Source organism: Thermobia domestica, chromosome 4 (genome assembly GCF_964235325.1).
Source record: "Thermobia domestica chromosome 4, izTheDome1.hap1.1, whole genome shotgun sequence".
Classification (NCBI taxonomy): Eukaryota; Metazoa; Arthropoda; class Insecta; order Zygentoma; family Lepismatidae; genus Thermobia; species Thermobia domestica.
This window is the reverse complement of record NC_137457.1, coordinates 40,190,393-40,205,551: the sequence shown is the minus strand read 5'-3', so window position 1 is coordinate 40,205,551 and position 15,159 is coordinate 40,190,393. Positions and strand designations below refer to the sequence as shown.

Below are 15,159 nucleotides of genomic sequence, written 5' to 3'. Positions count from 1 at the left end.
AATACCAAACAGCTAAGTTTAAGGTAAAAAGAAGGAATTGTTACAATGTTCTAGACTATTACATACACAATGTAGTATGTTTGAGGTGATTTTGAGATACGGGCGTTAACACAGGGACGTCCCAAAGAGGCCAAAACTTGCAAAATAATGATCCTTTCTTCCAAATTCATATTTGGAAGAAATTTTCTCTCCTCAGATACATGACACTGATATAATAGTGGCAAAGATGGAAAGTGCCATCCCTGCAAAGGATAACCAGGTACTACTCATGAACCTCGGATAACAAGCCATCTGCTAGGAAATTTTAATATAACATTATGTTATATTTTATGATGTAGGGAGGAGTAGGATACTCATTCCATATAGGATATTAATTTTCCCGTCCTCAGTTTTCAAGCTAAGAGATTGACATTTTGCACTGATATTACATACACTATATTGTATGTTTTACATGATTTCGAGATACGAGCTTTAAAACAAGGAGCGCTCAGAGGAGCCCAAACTTTTACAATAAGGGATTTTGTTTTTAAAATCGCTTTTTATCGAGTTTTCTCTCCTCAAATGCATGAGACCAACATGCGAGTGCTACCCTTCAAAAGGCAAATTCATTCCAAAGAAGGCGAGATGCTATTCATGTTCCTACAATGAGTAGAATTTATGCTGAAGTTGATTGAATAAAAATTGACTAAAAATGTATTGTCCGGAGAGAATTGGTAAATTGGCTAGAGAAAGAAGACACATTTTCTTCGGACAATTCTTCGTATATCATTATCTTGACACTGAAGCCGTTTTTGGTACTATTCGCATGTTCGTGTCGTGTATCTTAGGGTAGATATTCGCAATAAACCAAGGCACTTTTCCTTTCATTTTCGTTCTCCAACTTTGAGCGGTAATTTTCCACCTTAGTTATATAATACGGAAATTTGACTGGAACAGTTGGAAACATTGATTTCTTCGAAACAAATTAAGGTATGAGCATTTATCATGCTATTCGTCTCGACGCAATAGCTGCTCGGAAAGCAGTTTACTTGCTTTATCATAAACTAGACAGACAACACATATCTTTGTAGTATCTGCTTTTTCCGTGTGTAGCTGTGGCATGTAGGTACAATATTATAGTAATGAGTTCGGTGGAACAGTACTCTAATTGTGGCAATGATCTTACTGTTCCAGTGAAATTGGAAAATGTTGGTGACATTTTTGAAGAACAATTACAGCAACTGGAAACTGCATTTCAGTCGGAAGAAGTCAAGCACATCTTGGGTGAGGGTGTCACAGTAATACTAGAAGGTGAGATATTATTTTCTTTTCGATTTGTATGCAGTGCTTCTAGTGCGTTTATATTTCATTCGTGCTTTTATCAAACATGCTTTGGTGATTTTGTGTGTTTCTGTACAATAAATAATTTGTTTATTGCCTAACCGCGTAGTAAGTGCACACAAGACTAGTATTTGTAGCATTGATTTTCATTGGTGTTGTTCAAGGTAAGAAGGTAAAAGTGAACGAAATGTATGGTTTTATTAATTGAATAAAGGAAAAAGACATGGTGTTTGTTACTCGGCTATTTTACAAATACTGAGTTAATCTACACTCTGTAAAAGACTGCTTGGTTTTATAATACCTACAGTTTCACTATATATCTTTTATGGAAAATTAATTAGGTAATTCGAAAGTTAAAATATACTTTTAAAAAATCTGGCTTTCTATTTCTTTAGAGCTGCGTCCAGTACTTGATGAGCAATAGAAGTGTCCTATATAAAATATGGCATGCTAATTTCTAAAATGTTACAAAATCCTTTTATTTTATACAATTCAAAATTCATCTAAACTCTATTATTACTAATACTTTAGAGTACACTAATTAAAAAAAATATCTTCAATTTGAATGCTTTTAAATATGTTGCCTGTATTTAGGAACAGAGTTAGGTCCGTCTTCTAGCTACAAAAGTAGGTTTCTTGAGTTCTCGTCACTTCTCAAGCTTCGGATTTTCCCAGGAAATAACGGAACTTAGAAAATGCACTATCATCAATGCCTAGACACCCTACGAGAGCCAATTCGTTTCTGCCCTGTAGAGTGCTGGTATATTTTCTCATGCAATGTGAAAAGACAGTCATACGTATACTTTCAAGCATGTTATGGTTGACAGCATCCAGAAGAAGAGAAAATGTGTATCTGTTGCATTTATTGAAGTGAGTACAGTGTCCCGATTCACGTACTTTATTTAAAGTTGTTTCGAACTTTATATAATTTAATGATAATAGGAACTTGAGATAGTGATTGTTAACATTTGACATCAGAGTGAAGATTATACTCGTCTATCTGGCGAGTCTGAGAAAACCAGTAGAAAATCTCGGATCAGGATGACTGATGTCAAGATTTAAGCACGGAACGTTCCGATTGGTTACTGACAATTCGCTTGCGAGAGACTCTAGAGAATATCTGTGTACTGCATAGATAAAATAGTAGTCTAAGAAAGTTTCCCAAGCTTAATGTGTCAGCTAGAGATAACAAATATGAAGATATATGACAAAACATCTCTAAGGAAAGCGTTTACAGAAGGAAAACTCATATTCCTACTATAGCCTATAAAGGGCTGTGATAAGCCATGTGGCGAACTTTCAACTATATGAACCCTGCTAAAGATTCTGAGAAAGAATTATCCCCTTCTGCCTGACTAAAATTTTCGTGAGGATGCAAGAAACGGACAATTTTATAATCTTTTTGCCTTCTCTTATATGTACACTTTCATCACATTCAGGCGCTCCCAAAGATTTTCTAATAGTGTGCAATAAATATACGTAGAAGACTAGAAATGAAAACGTCCGTCAAGCTGGCCCGCACAAATTTCATATTCAAACTAAAACAGTACCAAAAATTTGTACCCAATATGTACCAATTTGTACCACTAAAATTAGAATTTGTACCCCCACCAATTTCGAAAAAATTGAATTTTTGATGGCGGGCCAGCTTGACGTCAAGCTGGCCCGCACAATTTATTTTTCTTTCTAATTCGAACAAAAACGGTACCAAAAATTTGTACCCAATATGTACCAATTTGTACAACTAAAATTAGAATTTGTACCCCCACCAATTTCGAAAAAAATGAATTTTTGATGGCGGGCCAGCTTGACGTCAAGCTGGCCCGCACAATTTATTTTTCTTTCCAATTCGAACAAAAACGGTACCAAAAATTAGTACCTAATATGTACCAATTTGTACCACTAAAATTAGAATTTGAACCCCCACCAATTTCGAAAAAATTGAATTTTTGATGGCGGGCCAGCTTGACGTCAAGCTGGCCCGCACAATTTATTTTTCTTTCTAATTCGAACAAAAACGGTACCAAAAATTTGTACCCAATATGTACCAATTTGTACAACTAAAATTAGAATTTGTACCCCCACCAATTTCGAAAAAAATGAATTTTTGATGGCGGGCCAGCTTGACGTCAAGCTGGCCCGCACAATTTATTTTTCTTTCCAATTCGAACAAAAACGGTACCAAAAATTAGTACCTAATATGTACCAATTTGTACCACTAAAATTAGAATTTGAACCCCCACCAATTTCGAAAAAATTGAATTTTTGATGGCGGGCCAGCTTGACGTCAAGCTGGCCCGCACAATTTATTTTTCTTTCTAATTCGAACAAAAACGGTACCAAAAATTTGTACCCAATATGTACCAATTTGTACAACTAAAATTAGAATTTGTACCCCCACCAATTTCGAAAAAAATGAATTTTTGATGGCGGGCCAGCTTGACGTCAAGCTGGCCCGCACAATTTATTTTTCTTTCCAATTCGAACAAAAACGGTACCAAAAATTTGTACCCAATATGTACCAATTTGTACCACTAAAATTAGAATTTGTACCCCCACCAATTTCGAAAAAATTGAATTTTTGATGGCGGGCCAGCTTGACGTCAAGCTGGCCCGCACAATTTATTTTTCTTTCTAATTCGAACAAAAACGGTACCAAAAATTTGTACCCAATATGTACCAATTTGTACAACTAAAATTAGAATTTGTACCCCCACCAATTTCGAAAAAAATGAATTTTTGATGGCGGGCCAGCTTGACGTCAAGCTGGCCCGCACAATTTATTTTTCTTTCCAATTCGAACAAAAACGGTACCAAAAATTTGTACCCAATATGTACCAATTTGTACCACTAAAATTAGAATTTGTACCCCCACCAATTTCGAAAAAATTGAATTTTTGATGGCGGGCCAGCTTGACGTCAAGCTGGCCCGCACAATTTATTTTTCTTTCTAATTCGAACAAAAACGGTACCAAAAATTTGTACCCAATATGTACCAATTTGTACAACTAAAATTAGAATTTGTACCCCCACCAATTTCGAAAAAAATGAATTTTTGATGGCGGGCCAGCTTGACGTCAAGCTGGCCCGCACAATTTATTTTTCTTTCCAATTCGAACAAAAACGGTACCAAAAATTAGTACCTAATATGTACTAATTTGTACCACTAAAATTAGAATTTGAACCCCCACCAATTTCGAAAAAATTGAATTTTTGATGGCGGGCCAGCTTGACGTCAAGCTGGCCCGCACAATTTATTTTTCTTTCTAATTCGAACAAAAACGGTACCAAAAATTTGTACCCAATATGTACCAATTTGTACAACTAAAATTAGAATTTGTACCCCCACCAATTTCGAAAAAAATGAATTTTTGATGGCGGGCCAGCTTGACGTCAAGCTGGCCCGCACAATTTATTTTTCTTTCCAATTCGAACAAAAACGGTACCAAAAATTTGTACCCAATATGTACCAATTTGTACCACTAAAATTAGAATTTGTACCCCCACCAATTTCGAAAAAATTGAATTTTTGATGGCGGGCCAGCTTGACGTCAAGCTGGCCCGCACAATTTATTTTTCTTTCTAATTCGAACAAAAACGGTACCAAAAATTTGTACCCAATATGTACCAATTTGTACAACTAAAATTAGAATTTGTACCCCCACCAATTTCGAAAAAAATGAATTTTTGATTTTTCTTTCCAATTCGAACAAAAACGGTACCAAAAATTTGTACCCAATATGTACCAATTTGTACCACTAAAATTAGAATTTGTACCCCCACCAATTTCGAAAAAATTGAATTTTTGGCACAATTTATTTTTCTTTCTAATTCGAACAAAAACGGTACCAAAAATTTGTACCCAATATGTACCAATTTGTACAACTAAAATTAGAATTTGTACCCCCACCAATTTCGAAAAAAATGAATTTTTGATGGCGGGCCAGCTTGACGTCAAGCTGGCCCGCACAATTTATTTTTCTCTCCAATTCGAACAAAAACGGTACCAAAAATTTGTACCCAATATGTACCAATTTGTACCACTAAAATTAGAATTTGAACCCCCACCAATTTCGAAAAAATTGAATTTTTGATGGCGGGCCAGCTTGACGTCAAGCTGGCCCGCACAATTTGTTTTTGTTTCCAATTCGAACAAAAACGGTACCAAAAATTTGTACCCAATATGTACCAATTTGTACCACTAAAATTAGAATTTAAACCCCCACCAATTTCGAAAAAAAGGAATTTTTGATGGCGGGCCAGCAGGTAGTGAAAGTACCAAATAGACAATATTCTAATCCGAAACAGATTCAGAAACCAAGTAAAGCTCCTTACAAGTTACTCAGGTGCAGATGTGGGCACAGATGACTCCCTCGTGTTGGTTATCGGTCTCTATAAGATGACGCGAATATTATAACCGTGCACCAAGTGAAATTCACTCAAACTAAGAAAGATGTCAAGACTCATAAAGAATTCTGGAGAGCGACAGATAGATGAGTTACCACAACAGATACTGCGAAAAATATTATGTAAGAGGTGCTTAATGGCAGGAATAATCAAAAGCTGTGATGATTACATGGGGAAACAGGAAAAAAAACTACAAGGCATGGATAATTGAAGAAATATTGAAATTAGTGGAAAAGCGAAAAGTTGCAAACTAAACAAGGACGACGACGTATACAAGCAATACAGAAACCTGATAAACAAGAAAAGCAAGAAAAGAGTGGTTAGCAAATGCTAGGAAATTGATGAAAATATGAAGACTGGAGACATAGAACAAGCTTACAATAACGTGAAAAATTAAGTTTATCACATCAGAACCACTGCAAATGTAATAAAGGACAAAGACGGAAACGTTCAGGTATAGGAAGAAGATAGAACACATCGATGGAAGGAATGCGCAGAAGTTTACAAAGAAACTGAACCGGGAAGGAACGGTGGTAGATGAAGAAGTACATGAAGATTACTTGGGACCATGAATTTTAAAAGTGGAATTTGAAGAAGCAGTGCAAACACTGAAGTCAGATGCAGCAACCGGACCAAATGAAATACCAGCTGAAATTATAAAGAATTTAGGATAAAGAGTGAAAGGAGTTTTGTATAAACTAATAAACAAAATGTACGTAACAGGTAAAGTACCAAAAGATTTTGAGAGTTAAATGTGAAAACAATAGTGTTTGATATTACTTGTGTCAAAAATACTTATAAGAATACTTCGAAAACGTGTGGAAAAAAGAATAGAGGAGAACCTGTCCGAAGACTTATTTGGCGTCAGTTAAAGGAACAGGAGAGGCTAACGACTGATAATCGAACAGTTTCTAAGAGTAAACTTTAGTGGTTGTAACAGCAACGTTCATCGATGTAGAAAAGGCATTTGATAACGCGAAATGGAACACACTGTTTGAAGTTCTGAAGAAGAAAGGAATAGACTAGAGAGATAGACGAGTAGTACATGGACTAGAAAACCAAACAGGTCTTATAGGAAGAAAAAGAGATGAGAATAAAGAAAGTTGTAAGACAAGAATGCGGACATTCACCATGGATATTTCGAATATGATCAAATATGATCAAAATGATCGAAAGGAATGACCTACTGTATTCTCAAATACTCTGTCTGCGTTCTTGTAAGCGACCATGTTTCGCAACTATATAGTTCAACAGGCATGGTTATCGTTTTATAAATATTTTAAGCTTCAAGTTTTTCAGCATAATTCATGAAGATCAAAGGTTTTGAACTGAATAATAACACGAATTCCCGGCTTTCAGTCAAGATGTATTTTCTTCCTACATATAGTTTTGGTCTGCTAATGTTGATGCTACATTTTTGAAAGTATCCACTTTGTCGAAAATATTATTTCATATTTTGACATATCCATATGCAGTATTATAATCCCAGCGAATTTCCATGTATTTAGATTCCTCTCTATTTACTTCTAAACCCATGTCCCTACAAGCGTCCAATAAAACCTCATTATTATATTCTCATTTCTTTTCGAGTATTAATCGAATGATAAATTGATTAATAATTAAATTGATCAATTGAACCTAAATCTACAATGATAATGTCCAGCAATTTCATCCGCGTATGGCGTCGGTCTTGCTATGTTTGAGAGAATTTTATAGCATGTTGACAGAAGACAGATGCCTTGATCAGTGGCGTATTTAAGGGGGGAGCTTCCGAGCTTAAGCCCCTCCCGAAATCTTACTTACTATAGTAAAGTAAATGAAATATCTTGCAGAATTTTTACATTTCCAGGCAAAGCCCCCCGAAACTAAATCGAAAATACGCCACTGGCCTTGATAATTATTACAGTCGATCTTGTCGCCTTTCTTGTGAATCGGAACAATGATTGATTCGTGGTGGACGAAATCGTATCCGTGGGTTTTCTCGGGATTCTCTCGTTTTTTCCCTGTTTCTCATTCCACCATTTCTTCCATCATTCACTTACAATTTCATCCGTCTCCTTTAGCACTTAGCTTGCATAAAAGTAGAATTTTAAGCTAAAGAGTTCATTTCATTTTTTCGATGATTGATTCCTTCTAATCTCGTGGCAATTCCTCCCTTTTTTCAGTTGAGGAAAATGAGTTTCTGTAACTCGTTTCACAATTTCCTCCCCCCAGCTAAATTTAACGCGAAAGGAATTTCGTCTACATCCAGAGATTTGTATTGTTTCCATTCTTTAATCAATGTGTTTAGTAGTTTAGACGTGGTAGATGTATTTTCTTCCTTTTTTTTTTTTTTTTCCTGATTGGCTTTATATTAGAGCGAAATTATTATTTTTAACTTAGTTATTTTCCCAAGTTAAATGATACCGTAAAACGGGGCTACTTTGACAGGTTTTGGACTAGTTTAGATGTGTACAAGGGACACTTTCTGCAACCAATGAATGATACTATTCTCATCATAACAATAGGTATCTAGGTTATCACATCCACTACTAAACCTAAGTCTCTACAAGTAAGTTTTGGTGGGAAGAAATTAAGAAATACCGGTCAAAGTAGCCCTGGGGGTGGGGCTACTTTGACATCTTATGTATTTGCTGCATAAGGTCAAAGTTACTCAACGTATGGAGTTATTTTGACATGGATTTTATGTAAAGTGTATAAAACACTGTTTTGGTCATGTGTAAGGTACGGTATGCTGTATACTTGATAAGCGCGAAATCTTTATTTTGTTGTGGTACATCATTATACAGCACTATACAATTTTTTCTAAAGCTTTACTTTTAACATCTTTTACTTTGAACATACACGGTGCTTTACCTTACATTGTTACTTTATTTTTTTACTCTACTTTATTTTTTATACTTTACTTTACTTTTAACATAATTACATATGTATCGGTATGTTATCTTTACATGTAACAATGGAAAGAAAAACCTTAGTCGTCAACATCACAGTCGTAACAAACATACTGAGGATTTTTTGATCCATCATTACAAAACTCACATACCCATTTTTTGCACAGGACACATTGAATCCACTCTCTTCCACCCTTGTACTTTCAATAGTCACACATACAAATGGCACAGATGTTTTCGTCATAGCCTTCTATCTTCCTTTGTAGGCTTCCTTCTTGAAGTCCTCATATTATATATTGGGGGACAGGAAGGATATTGAGAGGGGGTAGAAATACAATGGGAGAAATCCCTCATCCCCTCCGGCAATTCGCACCGTGGACACCATATCAGCCTTTATCTATGAAAGTATATGCAACAATTCTCACAGGAAGCACGAATTGCACATCTGTCAAAGTAGCCCCACTCTATGTCAAAGTAACCCTAAATGTCAAAGTAGCCCCGTTTTACGGTACTTTCAATAGAACACGCGAAGCTATGCACAGAATACATAATTATTAGTAGTACAGACACCAGTCTATGTAAGAAAATTCGGACAAACTAACAGACACTGAGCAGTGTTTATTTCAGAAAATACTGTTCCGGGGGGAGGCTCAACGGTATTCGGAGGAGCACTTATTATTTTCACATGGTACTGTTCTATTTATTATTATATTATAGACGTATTATTCTGGTCTCCTTCGGAGGCACTCACAGAGCTCCGGGAGGCACTAGCCCCTAAAAAACATGTCTGGAAAACATGTCAGCCCCGAAAAACATATCAGAGTTCCGGGGGACACTAAGTATCTAGTTAAAATTATTACAACTATTGTAGATACACTTTAGGTTTTAATTACGGTTAAAAGCAGTCGGGTCCCTGACAAAATCCGGCCCTCGAAACCATTTCGTCAGGCCTGTTGATCGGTTATATATATATATATATATTTGTAATATATTATACTAAATTGAAATTTTTCCAACTCTCAATTCTGTAGTGTTAAACTACGTCAGTCAACTTCCCTCCTGCAACTTGACCATGATGATAAGACTTAGATAATGGGAGCTGTAAGCGGGGGTGATGGGGAACGCGTCCCCCCGAATTTTTAGGTAAAATACCAAAAAAAAGATAACGCAGTAATATGAAATTTAGTGAACTCCATGCATCTCCCCCAGAACTGGAAAGATAACAAAGAGTATGCTCAGAGGCCAACATTATCTTCTCTTCACTCCAACTCCTTCCCATTGCACTGGAAAATGCCCTTGACGTTGGTTATCCGACCTGCGACGCCAGTACGATCCATATCATAACTGGTTCGCTCCCTCTTTTAACTTGCTTATGCTAATTCAGAGACCTTTCTGTGTTTCATTTACTGGGCGGAGCTATGGGGCACGGGAGGTATTGCCCCTCCAACTTTTTGACAAAAAGTAAAAAAACCACTTCTTAGATGGCCATTTACCAAGACCTGTCAAAATTTGCGAGACTGTACTGTAGGTCTTTCCCCCCGCAGCAGACGATTCCTAACTCCGCTTCTACATGTTTCTACGTTTTCATATGTGTATCTACTCAAATTTATAATATATATTTGATAAGTAATAGAATTTTCTTCATTATTACAGTATTGTATACATACAATTTTTATTTAAATGGCTTTTAAGTTGACAGAAACAATTCATGATGTGAATTTTCAAAACAACTCTTTTCGTAAGTAAGTTGGTGTTTTTATTAAGAGAATACGTAACGTCCGTCAAGCTGGCCCGCACAAATTTCATATTCAAACTAAAACAGTACCAAAAATTTGTACCCAATATGTACCAATTTGTACCACTAAAATTAGAATTTGTACCCCCACCAATTTCGAAAAAATTGAATTTTTGATGGCGGGCCAGCTTGACGTCAAGCTGGCCCGCACAATTTATTTTTCTTTCCAATTCGAACAGAAACGGTACCAAAAATATGTACCCAATATGTACCAATTTGTACCACTAAAATTAGAATTTGTACCCCCACCAATTTCAAAAAAATTGAATATTTGATGGCGGGCCAGCTTGACGTCAAGCTGGCCCGCACAATTTATTTTTCTTTCCAATTCGAACAGAAACGGTACCAAAAATATGTACCCAATATGTACCAATTTGTACCACTAAAATTAGAATTTGTACCCCCACCAATTTCAAAAAAATTGAATATTTGATGGCGGGCCAGCTTGACGTCAAGCTGGCCCGCACAATTTATTTTTCTTTCCAATTCGAACAAAAACGGTACCAAAAATTAGTACCCAATATGTACCAATTTGTACCACTAAAATTAGAATTTGTACCCCCACCAATTTCGAAAAAATTGAATATTTGATGGCGGGCCAGCTTGACGTCAAGCTGGCCCGCACAATTTATTTTTCTTTCCAATTCGAACAAAAACGGTACCAAAAATTAGTACCCAATATGTACCAATTTGTACCACTAAAATTAGAATTTGTACCCCCACCAATTTCGAAAAAATTGAATATTTGATGGCGGGCCAGCTTGACGTCAAGCTGGCCCGCACAATTTATTTTTCTTTCCAATTCGAACAAAAACAGTACCAAAAATTAGTACCCAATATGTACCAATTTGTACCACTAAAATTAGAATTTGTACCCCCACCAATTTCGAAAAAATTGATTTTTTGATGGCGAGCCAGCTTGACGTCAAGCTGGCCCGCACAATTTATTTTTCTTTCCAATTCGAACAGAAACGGTACCAAAAATTTGTACCCAATATGTACCAATTTTTACCACCAAAATTAGAATTTGTACCCCCACCAATTTCGAAAAAATTGATTTTTTGATGGCGAGCCAGCTTGACGTCAAGCTGGCCCGCACAATTTATTTTTCTTTCCAATTCGAACAGAAACGGTACCAAAAATTTGTACCCAATATGTACCAATTTTTACCACCAAAATTAGAATTTGTACCCCCACCAATTTTGACAAATTTGAATTTTTCTCTTCAGTGTTTATACATTTAGTTTAAAAACATAGCATTATTTATTCTTTTTTGTCAATTACTTGTTTAATTTTCCCATCCTGGATTTAATTCCTCATCCGTCTTGAGGAATAATTTTATGGAACTGAGGTTCATTGTGAGATTTCACAATCCGAATATAATTCGTCTATAGTGTAATCTTTAGTTTAGTCTTCCATTTAGTTTAGAGATAAGGTTAAAGCTTTTGATTGCTTCTATACATCACATGACTTAGCAAGTGCGTACTTCATCCTCCTCCCTCTTGCCTTTTTTTTTTAAAAAAAATCTTGTATCCAGTTCTTACTTCTGTTTAGAGGAATAAAAGTAGATCGACCAAGAATTCATCATGCAATCAAAACGAGGCAAACCACCCTCTATTGAGAAGCGTTATATCGAAGAGGAAATCATGAAGTATAAGGAGGAAGTAGTTCAAGATGGTACGTATTCTCTTAATTAATAAAACCACCAAGTTACGTACGAAAAGAGTTGTTTTGAAAACTCACATCGTGAATTGTTTCTGTCAACTTAAAAGCCATTTAAATAAAAATGCATGTATACAATACTGTAATAATGGATAAAATTCTATTACTTATCAAATATATAGCCTATTATAAATTTGAGTAGATACACATATGAAAACGTAGAAACATGTAGAAGCGGAGTTAGGAATCGTCTGCTGCGGGGGGAAAGAATTACAGTACAGTCTCGCAAATTTTGACAGGTCTTGGTAAATGGCCATCAAAGAAGTGGCATTTTTACTTTTTGTCAAGAAGTTGGAGAGGCAATACCTCCCGTGCCAGAGTTGGCGTGGGTCAATGAAAACTTGACCCACGACCCACTGACCCACCACCCACCGTGACCCACTCTGACCCACCACCCACCATGACCCACTCTGACCAACCATGACCCACCACCCACCGTGACCCACTCTGGCACACCACCCACCGTGACCCATCACCCATGGTGACCCACTCTGACCCACCACCCACCATGAACCATTCTCATCCACTTTGACCTACTCTGACTCACAAAAATCCATCGTCATCAACTCTGAACACGATCCACGGTCTCTTCTGAACTGACTAAAGAGTTTACACTTGTAATAAAACAAGACTGTGAAATTGTCACTGATCGGAGTTCTAGTCAATCGCTCAAGCACCACTCTGTTACAATAACAGTGGATCTGACCTTTACGATATAAAATGGTAAAGTGTTTGTCAGTGAGGAAATAGAAACAGTTCGAGGTGGGGGAAATTAGTGTGTGCCTAAAATATACTTATACTACGAGAGTATTCTTTCAAGTGTTAATTTCTGAACGCATTCCACAAGAAACTTCTATTCGCAGGAAAATACTCCTGTACAATATGGAAAAGGTTATGGTTTCTCAGTTCACAGTATTTTTCTCACAAAAGACTTGAAAAATCAGTTGTTCATAGGGTATAAAGGTGCTCGGGTACCCTCTGTGAGAGCATCTCCATAAAGTATGTTCATAATTGTAATTTGTGTAATCACTAAAACACCACGTTAAATTTAAATTACAAATATGCATAATTGAAATTATTATGAATATTTATTCAAAGTAGTTTACCTAAAGCAAAGAAGAGACTTACTAAAAATTAGGTAAAAAGTTGAATAACACAAATAAGCCATTAGTAATACACATATACATTTTCCATAACTTATAATTTTCCACCTTAAAACAAATCTGAAATCGGATTTATTTCCTGTTGGTAACTTTTTGGCGGTAAATCATCCGCACTGGAATGATGTCCATCCTTCAGCCAAGAAATAAGTAGCTCGTCTACTTTGAGCTTGTCTAGCGGTGGGCCATTAACAGTGATGAGCAACAAGTTAGACAATGTTTGAGCACTTAGTGTATTTCTAATAGTCATCTGTAAATTCATAAGGGGAAATCCCCGTTCGCACTCTGTCGTGGAAATTGATAATATTTCTACTCGATTTCTGCAACTTCTCATCGACAATCTACTTGTTAGACTTAAGTCTGATAACGATTTTTCTTGGTCAGGTTTGAAATATTCAGCAAGAAGTATCATCTCTCTATTATCATACAACATCTTTTCCATATCGACCATGTCAGTTGGCAATGTCGACTCATGGAGAACTGAAACTTCATCTACCACGCCTTCGATAGGAAATCTTGTGAATAAATTATCAATTAAAGCCTGATAAACTGATGATTTCTTATTTGTTTATAATTTTAATTTTTACACATGAAGGTTTGATGCTATTACCAAGTTCCCTACCCCTTCTAGAAAGCGAAAGGGAACGAGGTTTCTGGAAAGTGTTCAGAGATGAATGGGAATTTCCCTCCTTCTTCCGCTTCAATTACCACACTGCTGTTTGCCATGTGCCAAATTACGATGAATTTAAATTAAATTATCATATTTGGTCTAGGAATTAATTCGTGCGGGTGGACAAGAGATGGCGCAACGAACGGAGCGTCCCACAGTTTCGTGTATCCACACATGTGTTGCAAACCCCTGTCATCGCGTATCGTTCGTAGTATAGGGCAGTGGATTAAAGCGTCAACAACACCAGTTTGTAGTTAAGTGAACATGGCGCAATTTGTGCCTGATAAAGTGTTTTTGCGGGGTGTCCTGCTGCATTACTTTAACATGCAGAAAAGTGCGACTGAAAGTCATCGTATTTTGGTGGTGACCATGCTCTAGCTGAGCGACCGTATCAGAAGTGGTTTGCACGGTTTAGAAGTGGTGATTTCGGCTTGGCAGACCAAGAGCGAGCTGGACAGCCAAAAAAATTTCAAGACGAAGAATTGACAGCATTGCTCGAGCAGGATTCGTGTCAAACGCAGGAACAACTTGCAGCAGCATTAGGCGTTGATCAAACAACAGTCTCCAAACGCTTGAAAGCCATGGGAATGATTCAAAAGATGTCACATTGGGTTCCACATGAATTGAAAGACAGAGACGTTGAAAGACGAAAAACCATTTGCGAATTGCTGCTTCAACGACAGAGCAGAAAGGGGTTTCTGCATCGAATTATTACGGGTGATGAGAAGTGGATCCATTACGAGAACCCTAAACGAAAAAAGGTCTGGGTGAAACCAGGTGAACCAGGTCCATCACAACCAAAACGAGATATTCACTGTGCAAAGGTTATGCTGTGCATATGGTGGCATATGAAAGGTGTGGTGTACTATGAGCTGCTGCAACCGGGTGAAACTATGAATGGAGAACGTTATCGACGACAATTAATGCGTTTGAAGCAAGCTCTGGCCAGAACACGACCAGAATGGGAGAACAGACATGATAAACTTATTGTTCAACATGATAACGCTCGCCCACATGTCGCAAAACCGGTCAAAACCTATTTAGAAAATGTCGGATGGGAAGTTTTACCCCACCCGCCGTATTCACCAGACGTTGCTCCTTCGGACTACTACTTGTTCGATTGCATGAACAACGATTTGATTGGACAGCGGTTTACTTCTTCAGAAGATATCGAAACATGGGTCTCTGACT

At 36.9% G+C, this 15,159-nt stretch overlaps 1 protein-coding gene across 1 annotated transcript in view; it reads left to right on the top strand.

Annotated features, from left to right (window-relative positions):
• The window catches only part of LOC145682733 (uncharacterized), a 63,725-nt gene that overhangs the window by 21,148 nt on the left and 27,418 nt on the right, over positions 1 to 15,159 (top strand). Inside the window, exon 5 of the mRNA XM_081754119.1 lies at positions 1,174 to 1,290. Within this exon, the coding sequence (XP_081610245.1) occupies positions 1,174 to 1,290 (117 nt within the window). The remainder of the gene's footprint in view (positions 1 to 1,173; positions 1,291 to 15,159) is intronic.